Raw genomic sequence first — 27,277 nt, 5'->3', positions numbered from 1 at the left:
CTCCCATTATCAATTTTGCCATCAAATTCCTGCAAATCAAAATTTGCCAATCTCTGCCAATCAGTTTACCAATCATTTGCCAATCAAATTTTGCCAATCACAAATTCCCTATCCCTACCAAATGTCCTTTAACTTGAGCCTCGGTGCGTCTTTACATTTTCAAAGCCCGGCTTCGCGAAGCCGAGCAATGAATGCGGGTGGTTTGTTGCCGGCGGTTGGGTCCGTCCGGCATTCGGTGCAGGGAAGGAGACTTACTCGGGCCGAGATTCCACGCACCATCTCGGCATGGAACCGTTTGATGCCCCAATCTCGGCCGGCCTGAACGCCGCAACCATAAGGGGTCGCCGTGTCGACTCTTCCTACCTGTCCTCAAACCGGCCCGCCCGCTTCGCTTAGCGGAGCACGGACGCGACCGTTCAGAGCGAGGCCCCGCGTGGATCGCGCATGGCGGTTCTTTCGAAACCGCCGTGGTTACGATCCCCGCTGGTTCCCGCAGCACACAAAGCCTGGCACGAACCGGGGGCTCGCTTCGGCTAAAAGTCGATCTAACCGCTGCTCCGTTTAACGTCGATGCTTCACTTGCATGCTCACACCACGCGTTCCGTTCCTTATTTACACATCCAGGTGTCTCCATACACTCCGTCATTGCACCTTCTCTTACACACCCCCCAGGTAACTCATTACGCTCACAGACTTCGTCACACACCTGACCACCGCACACCTTGGCACACACTCGTCGTTCGCACACATCAACACACCTCTTCGCGCCCACTCCTCGGTCACATCCTCTGTGACAACCACGGGTGTGCACTCATCTGCACACCCAATCACGTGCTTCACTACCAACTCAAGTGTGCATTCCCACACGCGCTCGACCATTCCAGGTGTGCATCCTTTCTTTCCAGGTGTACATTCTCTCTCACCTGCAACAACCAACTCGTGCTCCGTGTCACTCTCACTACTCTCTCCACCACACTCGGTCGCGCATTCACCCTTACTCTCGACAGCGCACTCTGTAATCATGCACTCCTCTGTTACACACCTTTTTCGCACATCCTCTTGCGCACACTCTCCCGTTACGCCCTCCGTAACACTCACCACAGGTGTGCACTCTTCCGTTACATCCCCTGTAACACTCCCCATCACGCGCTTCAATGTCCCCCCCACCCCCCCCCCCCCACCCGCGCCACGACCAACTCACTCTCGACAGCACACTCACTCCTCGGCACACACTCTTTCCTCACACACACCTCCGTTCCACACCTTTCTCGCGCACCTTCTTGCACACTCTCTCCCGGTACATACTCTGTACCACTCATGTGGGTGCATTCTTGCACACACCCGATCACCGCCGCACACCCTGGCTCACAAATACCTTCCGCACTCCCCATAGTCAGACCTCCTTGCACACCTCCTCTTTCCATACACTCCGGACCAGTCATACACCTCACCATTTGTCTCTCACGAACACCCTGGTCTACACCAACACCCAAGCCCACTGAATCTCCCCTCACACCATATACATTTCCGAGTATATCGCCACTCACCTCGGCACCTCGTCTTCGCTCCTCCTCCGCCACCTGCAAACTCTTTATTTGGTCAGTAAGCACATCATCACGATTTGAGCACAGACCTTGTACATATTCCATCACTTCCTCCTTTATCTCCCTCTGAGTTTCCCTCCGTCTCTTCTTAATTTCAATCACCCCCTCTTCCACTTCCTCTAATTTTTGCTTTACCTCTTTTATTTCCCGGTGCGCCCCCTCAATTTCTTCCTCTAATGCCACCTTGGTCGTTTCTATGTGCGTCCTTACTTCCCGTTCTTTCGTCTCCATTGCCTCTATCACCTCGTCCAACCTCTTTGTCAACCCCTCATGTACCATCTGACATTCCCTCTTTGTCGCTATGAGTTCCTTTTTTATCTCCTTCTGAGTCGCCTTCAACCCCCCGATTACCGCAGTGTTCTTCTCCACTTGCTCCCCCAATTCCTTTTGTCCCACCGTCAGCTGCTCTACTCCCCTTGTCAGGTCTTCTATGCCCCCCTGTAACCTAGCCGTACTATTTCTCACCTCTTTCTCCACACGCTCCTCACCCCGCTTTACCTCCTCGTGTACCCCCGCGACCTCCTCGCCCACACCTCGTCTGATCTCCTCCCCCATTTCTCCCATCACTTTGGTAGATGCTGCCCTCATCTGTTCCAAATCATTCCTCTGGGCATCCAATTTAGTTTCCAACCCGATTTTCACCTCCTCTATCTGATCTCCCATTTGTTTAATTTCCCGGGCGGATTGCTCCCCTATTTCCCTCAATTTGCCTTCCATGGTGTTTTCTAACCCCGTTAACCCATTCTTCACCCCTTTCATCCCGTTGTCTAACCCCTCAAATTTGTTGTCTAAACCCTCAACAATTAACGGAGGTTTATTGTCTAAACCCTCAAATTTGGCTTCTAGCCCCCCGATTCGATTCCCCATGTCCGTTTTTAATCCCCCGATTTGATTTTCTAATCGCTCCCCCATTCTGTTTTCCAATCCTACAATTTGGTTTCCCATGTCATTCCTCAATTCCCCAATTTGGGCACTAGTACCCCTTGCTTCGTCCCTCATTCTGCTTTCCAACCCTTCAATTTGGCTTCCCATTTTTTCGGTCAATTCACACCTGCTCCCCCTTACCTCATCCCTTATTTCTTTCATTTCCCTGCTTCTTTTTTCGTTGTCGCACTTCGACTCCGCCATATATTCCCTGAACCATGCCATGAACTGCTGCATGTCAAAGCCCGCTGGTACAGCAGGCTCGGCTACCGCGCGCTCGTGCGAAGCGCCATTTTGTGCGCCTGAACCCTCGTGCGCGAGGGCGCCATCTTGTGCACCTGATACCCCCGCAACCACATCCTCCTTGCTCTCCTCCTCTCTCTCTCCCCCATATACATTTCCCTGGGGTCCTGGGTCGCTTCTACCCCTTCTATCTCCACGAGGCAGGTGAGCAACCCCGTTCGAGACCGCGGACAAGATGTTATTTGCCGAGCGGATTAGCAGCCCGCGGCTCGAACCATTAGCAGTACTAAACCCGATCCTAAACGTTGGCCAAATCGTGCCACAGGTGTTCAATGTGGAAACCTCTAAAACGAACGGATGTGAAGAAAAGGCAGAATAAGGAGGAACAGGAATTTATTACTACTATTTACACAATCAAAGGAACCAAGGAGAAGGAAAGAAACGAAAATAATTTCCAGAAGAGGAAGACACAGTGCAATTCTACTTACCTATACAGTCTTACTTATTCCCAGGGACAACACAGACAAACAGACGACAGTCAGACTTACACGGGGATGATGACAGGAATGGCAGGAGGTGGATGGCTGGACGGATGAGGAGGTGGGACCACAGGGCTGGAAGGGTGCGGGTCCGGTTCATTGTCAACGGCAAGGCTCGAGGTGAGCAGCCGCCGCCCCTCCTCAATCTCGTTCGTACGGCGGCGTTGCTTCGCGGCCGCGGGTCAAACTGCCATTAAAGCTCAACTCCTTCTCAACTCAACTCAGCTGCGGTGGATTCCTCACTCATCTGCTGATGGCTCTTTCGGTCATCTGCTCCAACTGGACTCTCAGCTCCTCCTCAACTGGACTCTCTCAACTGGGCTCCGGTGGACTGCCGTGGGAGGCTCCGGGCGACGGGTTATATAACCACGCCCATGGAACTTTCGCGAACCTCCTCGAACGCTCTCTCTCCGCCCTCTCAGGCCAAACCCCTCATCCTTGGTTGGATGATCGGGGGCTGGCTCACTCCTCCTTCTCATGACGAGGTGGAGACACGCCTTTCTTCTCCGAGCTGACCGCGTGCGTAATGGAGTTTGGGGTGAAGAAAACCGCCCAATGCACTGGCACTTCGAAGAGATGATTGGGGGAAACTTGAAAAGGGAACTATCTAATGTCATTTGGTGCAATCCAGAGTCAACTAGTGGGAAACAGAGCCTTAAACTAACATAGAATAAGAAATAACTACTTAGAAGGGTATATGATTTTCTACGTGCATGCGATGGATTAACGAAGGGGACGACCTTTGACCTTTACAATTAACGGAGGTATTTACAAGGAATCATTGCATTTACACAGGGTGATATTTACAAACAAAGGATTTTCAAATCTGCAACACTATCTATATACATATATATATACATATATATATATATATATATATATATATATATATATATCTATATATATATATATATATATATACTGTATATATATATATAAACATACAGGAATTAAATTCCTGCGTGGGGCTAGTGTGGAAAATTCTGACAACCCGGGACTCGAACCAGGGACCTCCATCACTTACGCGGTGACAGCCCACTGGGCTATTCAGCCATCAAAATCTCCTCAGAATTTTCCACACTTAACAACAACAACAACAACAACAACAACAACATGCATTACAAGCCATTTTCCCTGCTAGAGCTGGGGTTAGCCTTGCGGTCCCCATGACAATCTTCTCCATTTTGCCCTATTTTATGCATCTCTCCTTGTTAGCCCCCTTGCCCGCATTTCTTCTTCCACCATCTTTAGCCAAGTCTTTCTCGGTCTTCCCCGTCCTCTACTTCCTTCTACATTCATTTCCATCACTCTTCTCAACCAGTCACTTTCATCCTTCCTCAACACATGACCAAACCATCTCAACCTATTCCTAACATCAATCACAGGCTCTATTCCCATCATCTTTCGCAATTCATCATTTGTCTTCCTCTCTCTCAACAATACTCCGCACATCCATCGAACCATTCGCATTTCAACCCTTTCCAGCCTTCGTTGCTGCTCTACGTTCATTACCCATGTCTCGCTCCCATAAATCATAACACTTCTCACACATGCAGCATACACCTTTCCCTTCAGCTTCAACGACACTCCCCTCCTCATCAGCACGCCACTCAGTTCCGGAAACTTCTTCCATGCACATCTCACTCTAGCAACCGTTGCCGATTCTGATCCACCTTCTCCATTCAGCATGTCTCCGAGGTCGCAAAATGTTTTCACACCTTCCAGCTTCACGCCGTCTCCAAGATCCAACTCAACATTTCCTCCATCTGCAGCTCCCTCTGTGCACACCTTACATTTGAATGTAGCTGCCACACTGGTTAATGACCCTCTCAGACCACTACATTTTTTATAAACCCACTCAGCGCACATTGTACATTGAATGGAGTTCACTCCGACACCCTTCCTGCACACAGCACAGGGCCACTTCCCAGTTCTTTCCACCTCACCACATGCTTTACCACTTGCCATCACCTTCGTCTTTCTGATATTCACCTTCAGACCTTTTGTCTCCATACATTCCTTCCACTTGTTCATCTTTTCCTTCAGTCCATCCATACTTTCCGCAATCAACACCAGATCATCTGCATACAACAACTCCCACGGTAAACCCTCCTTTACGTTCTGAGCCAGCACCTCCATCACAGCTACAAAAAGTAGTGGACTTAGTACCGACCCCTGATACACTCCTAACTTCACCTCAAACTCACCACTGTTCCCGTCCTTCGTCCTTACAGCTGTGCGCACTCTTTTGTACATTGCCATCACTACTCTGATCAACCATTCCTCCACTCCTAACTTCCTCACTGCCCATGTCAATACTTTGCGTGGAACCCTATCGAATGCTTTCTCCAGATAAACAAACCCAAGAAACAACTTCTTCCTCTTCTCCATGTACTTCTCCTGCAACTACCTCACAATGAAAAGCGCGTCTGTCGTTCCTCTTCCTGGCATAAATCCAAACTGCATTTCGTCGATCTTCACTTTCTTCCTTATCCTCCTCTCCAACACCCTTTCCAATACCTTCATTCCATGCTCCAATAACTTTATCGCTCGGTACGAGCCACACTCCAGAGGGTCACCTTTCCCCTTGTATAGAGGGATGAGGGTACTCAGTTCCCATCCACTGGAATGCGGCCTTCTTTCACCACCAGATTACAGATCTCTGTCATTCTCTTCACACCCCAACTTCCTGCTGCCTTCAACATATCTCCCACAACTCCCGTCGGCCCTCCCGCTTTTCTCCTCTTCATTGCTTTTATCGCTTCCTCAACTTCCTTCTCAGTTATCTTCTCTGCTGGTCCTAAAACTGGGTTACTCTCTATGTTGCCATCCCATTCATTCTCTGTATTCAACAGCATTTCTATGTATCTTTTCCATCTTCCTTTAATTCCATCTGGGTCCACAACGATTTGTCCCACTTCATCCTTCAAGCAACTCACCCCCATCACATCACACCTCTCTTTCGCTATCTGCTTTGCAATCCTGAATACTGCTTTCTGACCCTCTTCCGAATCCAAGCGTTCTCCGAACATTTTCCTACATGCCTCCTGCACCTTTGCTACCTCTTTCTTTGCAGCCTTCTTGGCTGCCTTATAACTTTCATGCTCTGCTGTTTCTGCTCCCGTACCCTTCGCCTTCTGCCACTCCTTGAACTTCTTCCTCTTCTCGTCAATCCTCTTTCCAACTTCATCATCCCACCACCATGTTTCCGAGTGCCTCGGTGGTCCTTTTGTCCATCCACATACCTCACCAACGGCTCCCAACAGACTATCTTTCATTGACATCCAACCACTTTCAAGCTCAACCACATCATCCTCTACCCTACTCAGCCTCTCTTTTAATGCCTCCCTTACTGTCACCTCTTTCAACCTCCACACCTTCATTCTCAGTTGGTACTTCACCCGCCGCGCTCTCCTCGCACCTTTCACCCTTATGTCGCAGACAACCAAGTGGTGCTGTGAAACAGCCTCCTCCCCCGGGATCACCTTTGTGTCCCGGAGGTGCCCCCTATCTCGCCTCCGCACCATCAGGTAGTCAACGGTCGTCATCGACCCACCTGACGTGTATGTAACAAGCTTATTATCCTCTTTCTGGAACTGAGTATTACAAATCAACAAATCAGCTCCATCAGCAAACTCCAAAATCCTTTCACCTTCTCCATTTCTCACACCATATCCGTAACCCCCATGAACTCCCTCAAAACCATCCATACTCCTTGCCACATGTCCATTTAGGTCTTCTCCTACCACAACAACTTCCTCATCTTTCACGTTTTCCATCAGCTTCTCTATCGCACACCAGAACTTGTCCTTCTCTTCATCGCTCCGACCAACCTGTGGAGCATATCCCGAGATGACGTTCACCAAGAGCTTTCCAATCATCATTTTCACCATCATCAACCTATCACTCACTCTAGTCACACTCACCACACTGTCTACAAACTCCTCAGAAAACAGGACACCAACACCATTCACGCCCTCCAGGCACCCTTGCCACACAAACTTGTATTTCTGTCCCTGCCTACCCTTCACCATTCTCACACCACTTCCCTTCCATCTCGTCTCTTGCACACAACATATGTCCACTCTTCTTCTGACCAATACTTCCACCACTTCTCCTGATCTCCCTGTCATTGTCCCTACATTCCATGTCCCAAACCTCAGAAACCGATCTCCACTTCGGGCTGTACCCTGCCCATATGTAGTTGTAATTGTCATGGTTCTCTTTTTGAGGCAATGTTTTTATGGTCGGATGCCCTTCCTGACGCCAACCCTCTTAGTCGTCTCTTACGACACGCAGGGATACGGTGTACCTATTCTAATCCAGGGTATACACTGGGAAACGTTTAAAACATGAAAATTCTGGGGAGTTGGGGGGGGGGGGGGAGGGCGGCGTCAGCATCACGGCTGCGGGGGCCCCTTCAGCACCACGCCACGGCGGCCCGGTCAGCACCACACCACATCGGCCTGGTCAGCACCACACCACGTCGGCCCGGTCAGCACCACACCACGTCGGCCCGGTCAGCACCACACCACGTCGGCCCGGTCAGCACCACACCACGTCGGCCCGTTCAGCACCACACCACATCGGCCCGGTCAGCACCACACCACATCGGCCCGGTCAGCACCACACCACGTCAGCCCGGTCAGCACCACACCACGTCGGCCCGGTCAGCACCACACCACGTCGGCCCGGTCAGCACCACACCACATCGGCCTGGTCAGCACCACACCACATCAGCTCGGTCAGCACCACACCACGGCGGCCCGGTCAGCACCACACCACATCGGCCGGTCAGCACCACACCACGTTTGCCTGGTCAGCACCACACCACGTTTGCCTGGTCAGCACCACACCACGTCGGCCCGGTCGGCCCAGAGCTTGGCGCGAAGTCCACGGACATCAGCACGTCATCCGAAAACAGCTCCGGTTGGTGCGAACCACTCGGTCAATGGCGCGAACCAGGTCCCGTCACGCCCTTGCTCACTTGGCCCCGATGAAGGCCTCGCTTGGTATTCTCCAAACAGGGGCAAAATCGCCCAAGCCGCGCTGGATTTCGGCAGCGGAAGCCTTGCTCGCTCGGCCCCGATGAAGGCCTTGCTTGGTATTCTCCAAACAGGGGCAAAATCGCCCAAGCCGCGCTGGATTTCGGCAGCGGAAGCCTTGCTCGCTCGGCCCCGATGAAGGCCTCGCTGGGTGTTTTCCAAACAGGGGCAGAATCACCCAAGCCGCGCTGGATTTCGGCGGCGGAAAGCAGCCATGAAGCGACGATATTCCGTCGGGCTGTAATGCGAACACCACGGCGGCCCGGTCAGCACCACACCCGTGGAAAGGACTTCGATGCTGTGGAGAGATCGAAGCAAGCCTCCTTGCTCGAGTGGACCGGAAGCGGAAGTCCTCCACACTTAACACTGAGAGCTTTATATTGGCCGATGTCTTACGTGCCTGCTAGGCAGCCCCCATATGCGAGCGTATGTATATGTATGCAAGTATATGTAGAAGTGCATTGGAGATTAACTCATCTACAATTTTTTAAGAAACAGGAATTAAATTACTGCGTGGGGCTCGTGTGGAAAATTCTGACTCAACCCGGGACTCGAACCAGGGACCTCCATCACTTATGCGGTGACAGCCCACTGTGCTATTGAGCCAACCGAAATCTCTTCAGAAATTTTCCATACTTAACACTGCGAGGTTTATAATGGCCGATGTCTTACGTGCCTGCTTGGCAGACCCCATATGTGAGCGTATGTACGTATATGTATGCAAGTATATGTAGAAGTGCATTGGAGATTAACTCATCCACAATTAACTGATATAAATTATTAACTGATTAACTCATCTGATATATACAGTCATGTGAAAAAGTAAGTACACCCCATGTAAAGTTTTGACTTTTTCAACATATTTCAACATACAGCTATTTGATCTTCATTTCAACAATATTGACAGATAAAGGTGATATAATATAACAAATATCATGAAACATTTACATTTTGTAGTCCATTGTATAATTTAAATAAACATGAATGGAAATTTCGCATGTGGAAAAAGTAAGTACACCCTTGGCTCTAATAGGTGGTATTGCCCCCTTTTGCAGAAACAACCTCAAGTAGGCGTTTCTTATAACTGTCCACCAGTCTCTGACGTCGACTGGGAGAAATTTTTGCCCACTCCTCCATACAGAATTCTTTCAGCTGTGTGATGTTTGAGGTGTTTCTTGCATGCACAGCTCGTTTCAAATCCCCCCACAACATATCGATGGGATTTAGATCCGGGCTTTGACTTGGCCATTCCAGAACCCTCCATTTATTTATTTTCAGCCATTCCTTGGTGGATTTACTGGTATGTTTAGGGTCATTGTCATGTTGCAAGGTCCACCTTCGGTTGAGCTTCAACTTTCCGACAGATGGCCTCATGTTATCCTCAAGCACCCTCTGGTACAATGAATAATTCAGATGGATTCTATGATGGTGAGCTGCCCAGGCCCTGATGCAGCAAAGCTGCCCCAAACCATAATATTTCCACCACCATGCTTTACAGTTGGTATCAGGTTCTTGTGGTCAAATGCTGTCTTTGGTTTTCGCCAAACATGTCTTCTGGTACTGTGGCCAAATAGCTCTACATTTCACTCATCTGTCCAGAGCACATTGTCCCAGAAGTGCTGGTCTTTGCCTAGGTGTCCATTGGCAAACTTTAGTCTTGCCCTGAGATTCTTTCTGGGATGCAAAGGTTTCCTCCTGGCACCCTCCCATGTAGATCAAATTTGTGCAGCCTCTTTCTAATGGTAGACTCGTGCACTTTGACATCAACAGTGGCAAGAGCTACCTGTCGGTCCTGTAATGACATTCTGGGGTTCTTAAAGACATCTTTCAGCATCTTGCGGTCTGCTCTCGGGCTGAACTTGCTGGGGCGGCCTGGCCTGGACAAGTTGGCAGTTGTTTGGAATCTTCTCCACTTGTAGATGATCTTCCGGACAGTCGAATGATTGATTTCAAATTGTTTGGAGATCTTTTTGAATCCCTTCCCAGACTCGTAGGCATCTATAACCTTCTTTCTGAAGGCATCAGAGAGCTCTTTTGTTCTAGGCATGGTGACGCCACACACTTCAACAACAAAGTACAAACCAAACTAAATGTCTGAGGTTTAAATAAGACAGGTTCCTCCAAGATCCTCTCTAATGATGTTATAACCATTTGCACCTGAACTGGTGCACCTGATTCTAATTTTAGGTATTTGAAGTAGTGATAAATGTGGGGGTGTACTTACTTTTTCCACATGTGAAATTTGCATTTATGTTTATTTAAATTATACAATGGACTACAAAATGTAAATGTTTCATGATATTTGTTATATTATATCACCTTTATCTGTCAATATTGTTGAAATGAAGATCAAATCGCTGTATGTTGAAATGTGTTGAAAAAGTCCAAACTTTACATGGGGTGTACTTACTTTTTCACGTGACTGCATATAAATATATATCAGAAAGGATAATAGTACAGTATGACCCGTCCTGCTGCTCCCGTAGGTAGCGAGTGTGTTCGTGTGAATAAAAATGGAATCGTGCATAAAATGTGAACCATAGTAATCATATTTCTTCTTCTTTCATATGTACCACAAGGTTGCAGCGTAGCATCATTGACCGAGGGCGTGGCTGTGCCACTGACGCAATGCCATCTGTAGGTTTGGGCAGGAATTTGGAATTTGTTCATGGTGACGGTGATGGCTCACCAACTCTTTGTGAATGACACTGTGGGGATCTTTAACGTCCACGAACGAATGCCGGCTGAAGGGATGCCCAGTTTAACATATATCCGAGGGATGATGCACATATTGATGAATCCCCAGCATGTGAAACACGAGATGACAGTTTATAACCGGGTCGAGGTTCAAACTCAGGGTAGACAACTTAGAGACAAGTGTGTGTACCTCAAGGCCATCTTGCCAGCCTATATTATCAGCTGTACGAAATGTATAAAAAAAAAATTCGATTGCATTTTCCAGTAATTTGAAATGCTGTTTTAAATATTTTTTAGGAATTTTAAGGATTTCACATATTTTTGCACAACTGAAGGAACATATTATCCCATAGATAAAATATTATCCCATATTTATGTAGGTTTTCAAATCCATAGCTTTAAGTTCCCTTTGGAGATGCAAGCTGCTTATCTTGGAGCGATTTCACAATAGCCTAGTTATGTTACCGTTTTTTGCAGGTGACAGGATTTCTCCTGGGTTGTCTTGAGATGTTTCTCCTGTTGACTTATTGGGTCTTTGAGCGCACTCAGATTTCTCTTCACACTCGTTGGGCTTTCTTCAGTGAGGTAAGAATGGTCCGAGTAAACCTTTGATGCATCAGGAGATTCAGGGTTATTGGAAGGAGTGCTACAATCATTGTTGGGAATCTCCGGTAGTGGTACGGGCTCATTCATGATGCTCTCCTTTGGTAGTTTTCTTGGGGGATGCTGACCCTGAAAAGAACATATGAAGATACAAACTCATTTATGATAAATCGATGAAGTCCACTGTTGATTAATAACCTGGATAAGGTACGAGACAGTTATACTACCGAGTGGCTTCTGAAATTATTTTTCAACTTTGAATGAGATAAATTGAAAGATTAAAAAACTGAATGCTTTCCTGGTTGATGGATGTGAATAAAAACAGAATCACGGATAAAACCTGGGCCTTCGTAATCATACTCGGCAAGGGGAGAGTGAGCTAGTCGTGTTGAAATATTCCACTTAGTTCCTGTGATACATCCTAATTTAGAAGACTTCTTTATATATTAGCAACTGTGTAATGTGTAAAACTAAAAATGTGGATTGCAGTTTTGCAGTAATTTAAAATACTAGGTTTTTATGATTTTCAGCATTTTGTTTCCGTATTTCCAGTACTTCTGCATAGCTGAAGGGACAAAGTATCCTGTATTTATGTAGGATTTCAAATCCATAGTTTAAGGTTCCATTTGGAGACACAAGTTGCTTATCTTGGGGTGAGTTCACAATAGCCTAGTGATGTTACCTCTTTTCGTAGGAGACTGGATTTCTGCTGGGTCATCGAGAGACGCTTCTTCAGTTGACTTATTGTGTCTTCCAGCATACTCAGCTCTCTCTTCCCACTCCTTGGGCTTTCTTGAGTGAGATATGAATGGTCTGAGTGAACCTTTGAGGCATCAGGAGATTCAGGATTATTGGAAGGGGTGTTAAATTCAGGAGCTGGTATCTCCACCAGTGGCTCGGGCTGATTTGTGACGCTCTCATTTGGTGGTTTCCTTGGGGGACGTTGACTCTGAAAGGAATGCAATAAGATAAAGAAAGGAATGCAATAACCTTTGAATCATACACATTTATGATAAATATATATATGAGGTATACTGTTCATTATTTTCACTTACGAGGGACAAGTTATGCTACCGAGTGACTTCTGAAATTATTTTTCAGACTGGAATTAGATTAAGTAAAAGATTAAAAAACTGATTTCCTGGTTGATGCATCAGACTAAAATACGCAATTTGGTGTCTGTTTGTCTATCTGACCATGATACATTCGGCCGTTACTTATCCAATCAACCAAACTTGGCAAGAGGCCTATGGGTCACCACACAATGGAGGTTGTAGTGACTTAATCTAACTTACTCCCCAAGGAGGCTGTCTGTCTTGGGTGAAATCCATGTTGAGATGTATATCAGTGTTAAGACAGCTTATCATGGCGTTTTTCCAAAGCTGCTTTTAATAACACAAGTAATAACAACACCTATGATAATAGCACAATGTTTATGTTATTACAAAACAAAATTAATAATAATATCCCCCCTCTCCAAGGGGATTTTCATCTTGATAAATAGTGTCGTGTGTCTACCCTGAAGTGAACACCGCAGGGCGACAGATGACCAAATGAGCTTTAACGCCGAGGGGTTCAATCCAATGGCAGACCAAGGGCCGCGAGCGCTTGCCTGCATGGGTCCGCCGGACATCTTCGAACCTGCAATAATTAATTCCAAGCCCACACAGATTTAAAATGTACAAAAATACCGGCTTTGTTGAAGAAATTCCGGTAACAAAGGAATGCACGATAACATTAAGATTCCTAAACGGGACGTCCCCACACACACTCGTATACAATACAAGGGGAAATATAAAAGAATGAAAGTAAAAATTTGTGTGTGGGCACTTAGCTCTGAGCGGCTCCTGAACCCCGTCGGGAATCATCCAGGCCCCAAGCATGTAATCCGGGTGCGGCACAGGCCCTGGCAGGAAGTAGGCCTCAGCGCGCCCTCGTTCACTCAGCCGCATTCGTCCTCGTCGTTTGCCTCACCAGCACCCATGTCTCCCAGCGCAAGAGCACTATGAACTGTGGCTGCGCAGCACCAATGTTCCAACGCAAGAGCTTATCGGCGACCGTTCACCACTGGTCCACAAGCCGGAAGAAAGCCAAGAGAGCTCATGAACTTCGACCGTTCGTTGTGAAATCCTGAAGCAGAGAGAGATATAAAATCATGACCGCTCTCAATGAATGTCCCTCGCTCAAGAGCGCACCGTATGTGTCACCGTTCGCTATGGAGGCCAGCCCGGAGAGAGCGATCTAACCAAAGAGACAAAATGTCGGGAACACCACCGTTCGCCACCAAACCCAGAAAATCAGAGAGAATGTTAGCCCTCCCAACTCCTTCGTACTCAAGGCTCTGATGTCATCCGACCCACCCGTGCCAGCTCCACTAACACAATAGTTCCATCTTAGCAGTCCTTGCTCGAACCAAACCCGGACCAATCACTGCTCTTCGGGGCATGGCCTTATGGACCTGCCGTGCCTTTGTGATCACCAGGTCGGCGGTATCATTGGTGGTTGAATGTCCTGGTTCCGGTCGCTTTTATTTAGTGTTCTAAATGCGCGATTTCTTGCTTTGTGTGTGTACTGCATTGTCATAAGGAACAGAGGAAAAATAACAGAGGGATACGTACAGGGGATTAATTACCCATAATCCCGAACTAATTAACATAACCCCACCCCTCTCATGGGAACGAAGATATGCTTTTACACGACATCCGGTCTAAACAAATTTCCGACTTATGTACATGGGGTTTCTTATTCTTCACGACAGTCGGAGCACACTACCTATACAATTCTACCTGGCTCTAAGGTAATCATTGTCTACCCCCCACAAATGTAACAATAGCTTATCGTGGTGTTTCATGGGTTACGACTACCAGAAGTAAAAATATTATAAACCACAAACACTTATGAGTACCTTTTTAAACACTGGCTCCTGTTGTTAAACACTAAACTGAAAGGAAGGAAACCCGACGTTCTTGAGGCATTATATGCTTATCGGACCCGAGCCTAGATATACCGATATATATATATATATATATATATATATATATATATATATATATATATATATATATATATATATATATATATATATCAGAGAGGCTAATAGTATGACCCGTCCTGCTGCTCCCACTCCCGAGGATAATAGTATGTGAAACACGGGATGGCAGTTTATAGCCGGGTCGAGGTTCAAACTCAGGATAGACAACCTCCTGCCAAATGTGCGTGCCTCAAGGCCATCCTGCCATCCCATATCAGCTGTACAAAATGTATAAAAACAAAATTTAGATTGCATTTTGCAGTAATTTGAAATGCTAAGTTTAAATGTTTTTTCGGATTTTTAAGGATTTCAAATATTTATGCACAGCTGAAGGAACAAATTATCCCATATTTATGTAGGTTTTCAAATACATAGCTTTAAGTTCCCTTTGGAGACAGAAGTTGCTTATCTTGGAGCGATTTCACAATACCCTAGTGATGTTACCTTTTGTTGCAGGTGACCGGTTTTCTGCTGGGTAGTCTTGAGATGTTTCTTCTGTTGACCTATTGGGTCTTTGAGCACACTCAGAATTTTCTTCACACTGGTTGGGCTTTCTTGAGTGAGGTAAGAATGGTCCGAGTAAACATTTGATGCATTAGGAGATTCAGGGTTTTTGGAAGGAGTGGTACGATCAGTAGCAGGTATTTCCGCAAGTGGCTCGGGCTGATTCGTGACGCTCTCCTTTGGGAGTTTTATTGGGGGATGTTGACTCTGAAAAGAACAAAATAAGATAAAGAAAGACTTAGCCTTTCATTCAAACTCATTTATGAAAAAAAGATGCAAAAATTGATCCCCTTAACTGCTGGATCATTTGGTTTACTTCCAATCATCAGCTAGATCATGGAATCCATCATTGACAGGTTTTTTTTCTTGTATACAAGGTCGAGGCTCGTGTAAGAGCTAGCACATTAAACACAAAAAACATAAACGGACACATAAAACATATAATAAGGGTGAGTGGGAGACAAGATGGGGAGAGAGAGGGAAGCACACAAGCACAACAGTAGAGAACAGGGACATCGGGAGATCTGTGGGAGGGAGATGGCTTGGGGGGAGGTGGGGAGGGTAAGGGGGGAAGGGGTACACGGTAGAAAACAAATTGACACTACTAGGATTTATTTACACAACAGTTGATTAAATCATTCATTTTTATCCAATGACCTCATCTCAGATCACCAATTCGGTTTCAGACAAGGTCACTCTACCTTAAGACATGCCCTCTAACACTCCTAAAAATGGATGGAGGCCGTCAATATCAGACATGAGATCAGGGCCGTCTCTTTTGACTTATCTCGAGCTTTTCATACAGTCGAGCATCCCAACGTGCTCTCCAAACTCTCTGCCTTTGGCATCCAAGGCAACTCCACACATGGCTTGTTGCCATCCTTGACTCTCTTAGCCAACATGTGGCTCTCCACGGAACCCTTTCATCTCCTCTCCTTGTCGTCAAGACCCCATCCTATTCCAAATCTTCATCAATGATCTCCCTGACTCTCTGGAAAATCCTCTATCTCTTTCCTGATGAATCTTCCCTCTGCTGTGACATCCCTCCTCCACATAGGCAGGCTGCAGCCTCTTCCCTCTCTTCAGACCTTGAAAACAATCACATGTTGGTCAAACACTTGGAATATGTCTTTGTCTTGTGAAATCCCACACACTCACTCTCTCTCAGAAAGGACTGAACTGCAAACCCTCCCATCTACAGACTTGGCATTTAAGATGGAATATTTTTTTTTCTTGACTTGGGTTTACTTTCTGAACTCAGTATATCAATCTGGTGAGTTTCTTTTATGCTTCTGTGATTTCTTTGTTAAAAAAACCATGTCACTGATTGTCTGTCGCAGCAAGAAGTCAATAACAGGATTATATCACAGGTGGCGTGACAAAATGTACGGACAGGTACATTTGACGATTGGCTTCACAATCGGGTATATAAGGGTTGTTGCGTTCTGTATTAGTGGAAAACAACTGCTGCACATCTACAAAAGTTATTGCCGCTTCCCTGGAGATGGTCCGTCAACTCGACAATGCTGTTTGTCATGGAGTGGTGGCTTTACGAAATGCCGGCATGAAACAGCGTGCTATTGCTCGGCAGTATGGCATCACTCAAGGTCAGGTGTCAAAGATCCTGAAACGAAATGCTCAGAGGGGTGTCCCTAATCCAATACCGAGGTCAGGACGTCCCCGCAGAACCACAAGGAGGGATGATCGCCAGCTGCACCGGTTAGTCCGCAATGGCCGTACCAAGTCAGCTAATCGGCTTAGGGCTGAGTGGCAGCAAATGACAAATGTGCCTGTATCCAAAAGGCTAGTCAACCAACGACTGGTTCAAGCAGGCTATCGTGCCAGGCGTCCCCTGAGAAAGCCACGTCTGACCAGACAACACCGCCAGCGCCGATTGCAGTGGGCCAGAGAGCACCGTCAATGGCAGCCAGGACACTGGAATCACGTGATCTTCAGTGACAAGTCTAGATTTCTGGATATCGTCAATATGGCCGCGTCCGAGTGCGCAGACAAGTGCATGAAGCCTACAACGAAGATTGTATAGTGCCAAGAGTCCAAGCTGGAGGTGGTGGGGTGACCGTTTGGGCTGCTTTTCATGCATGGGGCAAAACTGACCTGGTTGTTCTGAATGGAAACCTGAACCAGTTCAAGCACAGGGCCATTCTGGAAGAAACATTGCTTCCATTTGTTCGTGTAGCCTTTCGAGGAAAGTTTGGCTTCCAAGATGACAATGCATGGCCTCATCGTGCTCGCATGATCCAACACTTTCTTGCTGACCGTGGTGTAGAGCATATGGAGTGGCCTGCCATGTCCCCGGATATGAATCCGATAGAGAACTTGTGGGCAGAATTAATGTGTCAAATCGACAACTTGGACCAGCAGCCTGCCTCTGTGCGTGAATTGCAGCAGGCTATTGTCACTGCATGGCAAGCGATTCCTGTCCAAACCTTGGCAAACCTCGTGAACAGCATGCCTCGATGTGTACGTGCTCTCCTGAATGCTCGTGGGGGTTACACGAAGTACTGAACTGTAATTTTACTGTCCGTAATCCCAGTCGTAATTTAACTTTTGTTTTTGTTAAAAAAAAAATTTGGCTAATGTGCAAAATAAAGAGATACTTCTGGAAAACGCACAGAAGTTAACACAGTACTGTCCATGAATTGAGTTCGATATCAGTTTACATCACTTTCACGGATCAATTTATTTGCTTCGAAATGTCAAATGTGGTTTTTGTTTCTTTTAAATGTTTTCTTATTTGCTTAACAAAATCTAGAATAATTTCAACATAATTCCAATGAACTTTTGGTTCTAAGTCATCTTGAAAAGTAAGTTCACCCCCACAAAAAAAATATTCCATATTAAATGCCAAGTCTGTACTTTCTTAGCAATCCTCTCAAAGAAGTTCAGCCAATCAAATCTTGGGTCTCACTCTCAGCCATGATATTTTTTGAGGAAATCAAATTTCAAAGTTGGCCTTCAAAGCCAGATGCCTCTGGGCATCCTACATCGTTGAATAGGATTAAAAATCAGTTAACTGGAGTATGGATGGACTGAAGGAAAAGATGAACAAGTGGAAGGAATGTATGGAGACAAAAGGTCTGAAGGTGAATATTGGAAAGACGAAGGTGAAGGCAAGTGGTAAAGCATGTGGTGAGGTGGAAAGAACTGGGAAGTGGCCCTGTGCTGTGTGCAGGAAGGGTGTCGGAGTGAACTCCATTCAATGTACAATGTGCGCTGAGTGGGTTCATCAAAAATGTAGTGGTCTGGAGAGGGTCATTAACCAGTGTGGCAGCTACATTCAAATGTAAGGTGTGCACAGAGGGAGCTGCAGATGGAGGAAATGTTGAGTTGGATCTTGGAGACGGCGTGAACCTGGAAGGTGTGAAAACATTTTGCTATCTCGGAGACATGCTGAATGGAGAAGGTGGATCAGACTCGGCAATGGTTGCTAGAGTGAGATGTGCATGGAAGAAGTTTCGGGAACTGAGTGGCGTGCTGATGAGGAGGGGAGTGTCGTTGAAGCTGAAGGGAAAGGTGTATGCTGCATGTGTGAGAAGTGTTATGATTTATGGGAGCGAGACATGGGTAATGAACATAGAGCAGCAACGAAGGTTGGAAAGGGTGGAAATGCGAATGGTTCGATGGATGTGCGTAGTATTGTTGAGAGAGAGGAAGACAAATGATGAATTGCGAAAAATGATGGGAATAGAGCCTGTGATTGATGTTGTGAAGAGAAACAGGTTGAGATGGTTTGGTCATGTGTTGAGGAAGGATGAAAGTGACTGGTTGAGAAGAGTGATGGAAATGAATGTAGAAGGAAGTAGAGCACGGGGAAGACCGAGAAAGACTTGGCTAAAGGTGGTGGAAGAAGAAATGCGGGCAAGGGGGTTAACAAGGAGAGATGCAGAAAATCGGGCAAAATGGAGAAGATTGTCATGGGGACCGCAAGGCTAACTCCCGCTCTAGCAGGGAAAATGGCCTTAAAATGCATGTTGTGTGTGTGTTGTTGTAACTGGATTCAACCAACAACTATTTTTGAGGTCAACATTGGTCACAAGGTCAACATCAGCCAAAGGTCAACCACTTATTATTATCAAAATTTTTAAATCCTCAATTTTCATACGATTGATTTGAAATTTGAATAAGATTTAAATATCAGCTAAATGAATTCAACCACCAACTATTTTTGAGATCAACATCGGCCAAAAGGTCAACTTGGCCAAAAGGTCAACAACCTTTTCAAGTTTCTAAAATCCTGAATTTTGATCTGACTTGAAATTTGAATAGGATTATAAATCAGTTAACTGATTGCGAAAGATGATGATCTCGGGGGAGATCTCGCGAGATCACGGCGAGGTCACGTCTTTTCGAAGCTAAGTGATCTTTCTCAATTGTGTTTTTGTCGAGCCGTGATCTCGCCTCTGTGCCCTGTATCCTCTTCGACCTTCGACAAGGTCTTCGACCTTGTGGTTTTGTTTTTCTCTCAGCGATTCGTCGAATGCGCTGAAATTATTTTCGTTCTCTGTTTCGTCCCAGTCGTTCACCCCATACCTCCTTGTTTAATATCTCTACTCAAAAAAAAAAAAAACCCCAAAAAAGATTTCCTTCCCAGGTCTTATTCGTTTATTTGTTGTTCTTTTTTGTTCGTTCGTTCTTCGTTCGCGATCACGCGATCACGTGGTTAGAAATGTATAATCTCTCCCCTGAACAACTATTTTCTCTCATATATTATAACACCCTTTTCTTCTTTTCCTACAAAAGGATGCTTTCGTCTTGCTCACCAAATCTATTCATTCCAAAAAATATATATAATACCATCTCTTACAGTTCCTCCTTTCTACATTCCCTAAACTATCCAGAACTCCACCCCTCCTTCAGTATCCTCAAACGTATTTTTGACTCGAAGGTCTCGAACTCATTTTGCAAAAAATGTTCGTTTCCCATAAATCGTACACTTTTCAAAATCCAATCTCACCCCTCCCCTCCAAATCCTCCCCATCACCCATCCCTTTCAAATCTCCCCCCTTGCCCCTTCCCTCCCCTCCCTCCTAAACTCCCCCCACACCCCTCCCCTCTGAGACTCTCCCTCGCTCCTCCCCTCCTAGACTCCCCTCTCACCCCTCCTCCTCAAAGCATCCTCCCTGCTTCTTCCCCCTTCCAACTTTCACCATCATCTCCCCCAACCTTCTGCCTCGCTCTTCCCCCTCCTCAAATAACACCTCACTGTGCCTCACCCAATCTCCATCAAACCTTTTGTCCGCCCCATTCTTCCCTTTCTCCAAGCTATTCTGAAATCTCTGAAATCTCTGATACACCTTCAACAGCTCTCCCTACCTCTTCCTCCTCTTCCACATCTTACCCTACACCCCTCCCCCCCCCCCCCCCTGTTCTGGACCCGATGCTCCCCCTTCCTCTTCATTAACGGTATGGACCTCAAACATCCGGGGCCTTCGCTCAAACTTGACTGATCTCTCCATACAGGTTGCTTCTGACAAACCAGATGTGATCTGCTTAACAGAAACTTTCCTCCTTCATGATGTCTCTGATGCCTTGGTATCTCTCCCAGGTTACTCCCTCCTCCGGTATGATAGACCTGAGCCTCGTCCTGGAGGTGGGGTTGCTATCTTTATAAAAAACTCTCTTCCTCACTCGCCCTCCACTGCCCTCTCTCCACCTCACCCCCAGGAATACCTTTGGCTACGGCTTCCCCTTCGCTCCCACCTTTTGTTCATATGTGTGTTGTACCGTCCACCAAACAGCGATGACTCCATCTACATCTCGCTGTCTGATAATATGGACCAACTTCTATCTACCCATCCCAACTCTCTCTTCCTCATTTGTGGTTATTTCAATTGTCACCATGCCAGTTGGCTGGGTGTGGGTACCTCTCTCACCAGCCATGGCTCTTCAGCAAAGGACTTCTGCGACTCACTGGGACTGACACAATCTGTCAATTTCCCGACCCGGATCTCAGTCAACGGAGCATCTTCTCTTCTGGATTTGGTTATGACAAACTTCCCTGAAAATGTCTGCTGCTCTTCTTCTACTCCCATCGGCTCATCTGATCATGTGCTTGTCAAAGTGGACATCTCTCTGACCATTCTCAGAGAGCCTCCTCAGCGTCGACGAGTCTGGCATTTCACTCAGGCCAACTGGCACGGTCTTCAAGCAGCCATCAATCACCTGGACTGGTCTCCCATCTCTACCGCCTCTGACATCAACTCATCCTGGGAATTCTTTCAAAGTAAATTGTTCTCTCTCATGCACAGATTTATCCCATCTCGTCTTCAGTTGTCATACCCTTCCTCCCGTCCATGGTACACGGAATCTTGTGGTGAGGCTGTTGCCGTGAAACAACTTGCTTTCGTCTCCTGGAAAGCAAATCCAACGGAAGGAAATCTCATTTCCTTTCACAAAGCCCGAAACAAGTGTGTCCACCCTCAGGAGAGCTAGGAAACAATATCTCACCGTTCTCAAGACCGAACTCTCTTATCTGTCTCCCTCTTCCAAATCCTGGTGGCGTCTGGTCAAATCTGTTTATGGTGTTTGTTCCCCCTCCATCCCCTCCCTCACCTCAAACGGCTTAACGGCTGACTCCGCATGTGAAAAAGCTGAATGCCTCAACTCTGTGTTTGCCTCTAAATCTTGTGTCCCAAACCCATCCCTCTCTGTACCCACCGTACCCAGTCGTACCCAGCTGCTCCTGGACTCTGTGTCCTTTCCTCCTGACAAGGTGGAAAAGTTTCTGTCAACCCTCGACTCTGATTCTGCAACTGGTCCTGACGGCATCAGCCCATGGGTCCTAAAATCATGTTCTTCCGCTCTTTCACTCCCTCTTTCTGTTCTCTTCACCCTCTCTTTTGCTCAAGGTCATCTGCCATCTGCTTGGAAATCAGCCAACATCACCGCTTTGCACAAAAAAGGTGCAAAAACAGATCCCAGCAACTACAGACCAATCAGCCTTCTCCCAATTATCAGCAAAGTCATGGAATCCATCATTGCTTCAGATATGAAATCTTTCCTCTTCTCCAATGGCTTGATCTCTGATCATCAATTTGGTTTCAGACCTGGTCACTCTACTCTGGACTTGCTGCTTCTGCTTTCTCAACAATGGATGGAGGTCCTCAACACCAAACAGGAAATTAGAGCTGTCTCCCTTGACATTTCACGTGCCTTCGATACGGTCTGGCACCCTGCTCTGCTCACCAAACTCTCCTCCTTTGGTATCCATGGAAATCTCCACGCATGGCTGGCGGACTTCCTCTCTGGTCGTAGTCAACGTGTGGCCCTGAATGGGTTTCTCTCATCTCCTCTTCCTGTTCAGGCTGGAGTTCCCCAAGGTAGTGTTCTGGGCCCTGTGCTTTTTCTGGTCTTCATCAATGATCTCTCTGACTCTCTTGAAAATCCTCTCTATCTCTTTGCTGACGACCCTACTCTCTGTCGCTCCATTCCTCATCCCTCAGATCGGCAGTCTGCAGCCTCCTCACTCTCTGCAGACCTGGACAAAATCACAGACTGGGCAAACAAATGGAACATGTCTTTCAATCCTGATAAATCTCACACTCTTACGATGTCTCTCCGAAAAGACCGACTGGAAAACCCTCCCCTCCACTTTCTGAATAATCCTCTCCAAGAAGTTCTGTCACTCAAGCTTTTGGGTCTCACTATTTGCCATGATCTTTCCTGGGAAAACCACATTTCAAATCTGGCCTCCAAAGCCAGTCGCCGACTGGGCATCCTCCGTCGTGCGAAGTCCTTCCTTGGCACACCTGAGCTCCTCACCACATACAAGGCTTTCATCCGCAGCTCTATGGAATACTGCTCTCCCCTCTGGTCTGGTGCTCCTGCCTCACACCTAGCCCGTCTTCACGCTGTTGAACCAAAGCGTTCAGAATCATTGGAATCTCCCGCGATGAAGCTAACTCCAAGGGCCTTTCACTCACTCACCGCAGGCAGGTTGGTGGTCTTTCCGTCTTCTACCGACTCCTCTCTGGCCTTGCCCCCCCAGCCCTCTCTGGGCTCTGTCCCCCAAATATTTCTACAGGTCGCACAAGATCTGCCTGCAACCCTCTTATGGTTAAACTGCCAAAATCAAGACTTTCTGCTCACCTTCACTCCTTCATTCCTCTTTTCTCCCGCCTCTGGAACAAACTCCCTCACTCTCTTCAATCCCACTCCACCCTCCAGGTCTTTAAAACAGCTGTTCACCACCATCTCTTATCCTCCCCCATCCAAAACCTTGATCTTTTCTACCCCCGCTAATTTCGGTCCCCTTGTGTTTTATACCTCTCCCCCCCCCCCCCCCCCTCCCCTTCCCACGCCTCCTGCCCCCAAGCCCTCTCCCTCCCACACTTCTCCCTGCTCTCAAATGTTGTGGTTGTGTGCTTCCCCTTCTCTCCCCATCTTGTCTTCCGCTCCCTCTTTTTGTATATTTTGTTTGTCTGGTTGATTTGTTTGTGAAATAAATGTTAGCTCTTTCACGAGCCTCGATTCAGTATACAAAAAAAAAAAAAAAAAAAAAACTGGATTCAACCAACAACTATTTTTGAGGTCAACATTGGTTACAAGGTCAACATCGGCCAAAGGTCAACCACTTATTATCAAATTTTTTAAATCCTCAATTTTCATACGATTGATTTGAAATTTGAATAGGATTTACATATCAGCTAACTGAATTCAACCACCAACTATTTTTGAGATCAACATCGGCCAAAAGGTCAACATAGGCTAAAAAGTCAACAACTTTATCAAATTTCTCAAATCCTCAATTTTCATCCGATTGACTTGAAATTTGAATCGGATTAACATTTCAGCTAAATGAATTCAACCACAAACTATTTTTGATATCAACATCGGCCAAAAGGTCAACAACCTTTTCTAATTTCTAAAATCCTCAATTTTCATCCGATTGACTTGAAATTTGAATCGGATTAACATTTCAGCTAAATGAATTCAACCACGAACTATTTTTGATATCAACATAGGCCAGAAGGTCAACAACCTTTTCTAATGTCTAAAATCCTCAATTTTCATCCGATTGACTTGAAATTTGAATATGATTTTCATATCAACTAACTGAATTCAACCTCCAACTATTTTTGAGATCAACATACGTCACAAGGTCAACATAGACCAAAGGTCAACCACTTTTTTTTTTACAAATTTCTAAAATCCTCAATTTTTATTCGATTGACTTGAAATTTGAATAGGATTTTCATATCAGCGAACTGAATTCAACCACCAACTATTTTTGAGATCAACATAAGTCATAAGGTCAACATAGGGCAAAGGTCAACCACTTTCTTTTCAAATTTCTAAATTCTGCAATTTTCAACCGATTGACTTGAAATTTGAATGGGATTTTCATATCAGTGAACTGAATTCAACCAACTCTTTTTGAGGTCAACATAGGTCACATGGTCAACATAGGCGAAAAGGTCAACAACCTTTTCAAATTCCTAAAATCCTCAATTTTCATCCGATTGGCTTGAAATTTGAATAGGATTTACATATCAGCTAACTGAATTCAACCACCAACTATTTTTGAGATCAACATAGTCCAAAAGGTCAACATAGGCCAAGTTTCTAAAATTGTCAATTTTCATCTGAACTTAAAAGTTAAACTCTGAACTTCAAATTTGAAGACGATTTGCATATCAGGTCACTGAATTCAAGCACCAATTAATTTTGCCACGTTTCGCTCGATGAGTGATTTATTTGTCTGTCTGTCTGTCTGTGTCTGTTTGTTTGTCCACACAGAATAAATATGATTTTGTCTGCAACTGTTGGTCCAATTGACAGCAAATTTTCACCATAGGTGCAACTCCTCATGTCGAATTTTCAATGATAATTATGACGTCATAGGTCACGTGGCACGGGTTGTCCACACAGAATAAATATGATTTTGTCTGCAACTGTTGGTCCAATTGACAGCAAATTTTCACCATAGGTGCAACTCCTCATGTCGAATTTTCAATGATAATTATGACGTCATAGGTCACGTGGCACGGGTGCCATCTTGGAAAAACCGAAAAACTTTGCACCTCTATATCTATGAAAGCGCTGCATGGAAAAAAATTGAGACATGGCTCATTTTAAGGAACTCTCCATGGGGAATAAGATATGTTAATGATGATGTCATAGGTTCCTCCATTATGACGTCATAATTTGATAAGTACAAAACTTCATCTGATCAAGATGAAATTTTTTGAGCATCATCTATGGATAAATTGGTGGGGAAAAAAAAATAATGATAACGTCATCGGTCAAGTGGTTCGGCCGCCATATTTGTTTTAACAAAAAAGCCTTAAAAACCACAAAAAACATATCCTGGCGAGGGTCTGCAATCTCTGATTGCTCTTTCTTGTTTTACTTGCATTGGGCAAGTTATGCTACTTAGTAGTTTCTGAAATTGTTTTTCAACTTGGAAGGAGATCAAATAAAAGATTTAGAAATGGAATGCTTTGCCGGTTGATGTATGTGAATAAATAAGGAGTCATGCATAAAATTTGGACCCCGGTAATCATACTCAGCAATCATACCAGGGTGCATTGAAAGGTTCCATTTGGCTGCTGTGATATGCTGTAATTTAGAAAACTTTCTTACATATTAGCAGCTTCTCCTTCTTTCATATGCAGCACAAGGCTGCAGGGTAGCATCATTGTCTGAAGGTTTGACTGTGTCGCTGCAAAATTGTCCCCTGCAGGTTTAGGGTAGGAATTTGGAATCTGATCAGGGTGCCGCGATAGCTTGCCTACTCTTGGCAAAGGACACAATGGGATCTCTAACGTCCGCCAACTAATGCCGTCAGAAGGGACGCCCAGTTTAATGTCCATCCAAGGGACGGCACACATATTAAGGAATCACCCTGCCTGTGAAACACGAGGGTGACGGTTTATAGCTGCGTCGAGATTCAAACCCAAGGTAGACAACCTAGCGCCAAGTGTGCGTACCTCTCGGCCATCCTGCCAGCCCTCTATTATCAGATGTACAATGTGTAAAACGAAAAATGTAGATTCCATTTTTGCAGTAATTTGAAATGCTAAGTTTGAGAGATTTGAAGGATTTTAAAGGATTTCCAGTATTTCTGCATATCCGAAGGGAGAAATTAATCATGTCCTCGTGTAGGTTTTCAAATCCAGAGCTTTCAGCTCCATTTGGAGCCACAAGTTGCTTATGATGGAGTGATTTCACAATAGTCCAGTGATGTTACCTTTTTTTGCAGGTGACGGAACTTCTGCTGCGTAGTCTTGAGACGCTTCTTCAGTTGACGTATTCTGCCTTCCAGCACACTCAGCTTTCTCTTCACACTCGTTTGGCTTTCTTGAGTGAGGTACGAATGGTCCGAGTGAATCTTCGATGTATCAGGAGATTCAGGATTATTGGAAGTGGTGGTGCAATCAGTAGATGGTATCTCTGCAAGTGTCTCGGGCTGATTCGTGACTCTCTCCTTTGGTAGTTTGCCTGGGAGATGTTGACACTGAAAAGAATGAAAGAAGATAAAGAAAGATTTAGCCTTTGAATCATGCAATGTCATGATCAATAGATGAAGTACACTGTTCATTAATTTAACTTACAATGGTCAACTTATTCTACCGAAAGGCTTCTGGAATTATTTTTCAACTTGGAAGGAGATCAAATAAAAGATTTAAAAATGGAATGCTTTCCGGGTTGATGGATCCGAATAAAAAGAGAGTTGTATGTATTAAACCCTAATAATTATACTCAGCGAGGGGAAATGGAGATAGTTTTGTTGAAACCACTTGACGTCCATGATATCTCCTAATTTGGAAGACATCATTACATATTAGCAGCTTCCTCTTCATTCATATGCACCACAAAGCTGTAGGGTAGCATCATTGGCTGAGGGCACGTATGTCTATGTGCCGCTGACGTAACCCACCCTGCTGGTTAGGGTAGGAATTTGTTCGAGGCCATCCTGCCAGCCCTATATTAGGAGATGCACAAGGTGTAAAATTGCAAATGTAGATTGCATTTCACAGTAATTAAAAATGCCACGTTTTGTAGATTTTAAGGATTGTAAAGGATTTCCAGTACGTATTTCGGGATAGCTGAAGGGACGAATGA

General features: G+C 45.7%; 1 protein-coding gene and 1 long non-coding RNA gene across 2 annotated transcripts in view; one reads left to right on the top strand and one right to left on the bottom strand.

Moving 5' to 3' along the window:
• The window catches only part of LOC137417058 (uncharacterized), a 75,155-nt gene that overhangs the window by 28,095 nt on the left and 19,783 nt on the right, over nucleotides 1-27,277 (bottom strand). The window contains exons 4-7 of the mRNA XM_068102810.2: nucleotides 26,403-26,669; nucleotides 15,131-15,397; nucleotides 12,338-12,604; nucleotides 11,518-11,784 (exon numbers count right to left, since the gene is read on the bottom strand). Coding sequence (XP_067958911.2) covers nucleotides 11,518-11,784; nucleotides 12,338-12,604; nucleotides 15,131-15,397; nucleotides 26,403-26,669 — 1,068 coding nt within the window. The remainder of the gene's footprint in view (nucleotides 1-11,517; nucleotides 11,785-12,337; nucleotides 12,605-15,130; nucleotides 15,398-26,402; nucleotides 26,670-27,277) is intronic.
• On the top strand, nucleotides 15,150-26,849 carry LOC137417061 (uncharacterized). Its single transcript, XR_010982377.2, has 2 exons — nucleotides 15,150-15,250; nucleotides 26,415-26,849. It is a non-coding gene; the product is annotated as an uncharacterized LOC137417061 (long non-coding RNA).

The sequence above is a fragment of the Myxine glutinosa genome, chromosome 3, assembly GCF_964187855.1.
Source record: "Myxine glutinosa chromosome 3, kmMyxGlut1.1, whole genome shotgun sequence".
Taxonomy (NCBI): domain Eukaryota; kingdom Metazoa; phylum Chordata; class Myxini; order Myxiniformes; family Myxinidae; genus Myxine; species Myxine glutinosa.
Note: the sequence above shows the minus strand (reverse complement) of the source record. Positions and strands in the feature narration are given on the sequence as shown.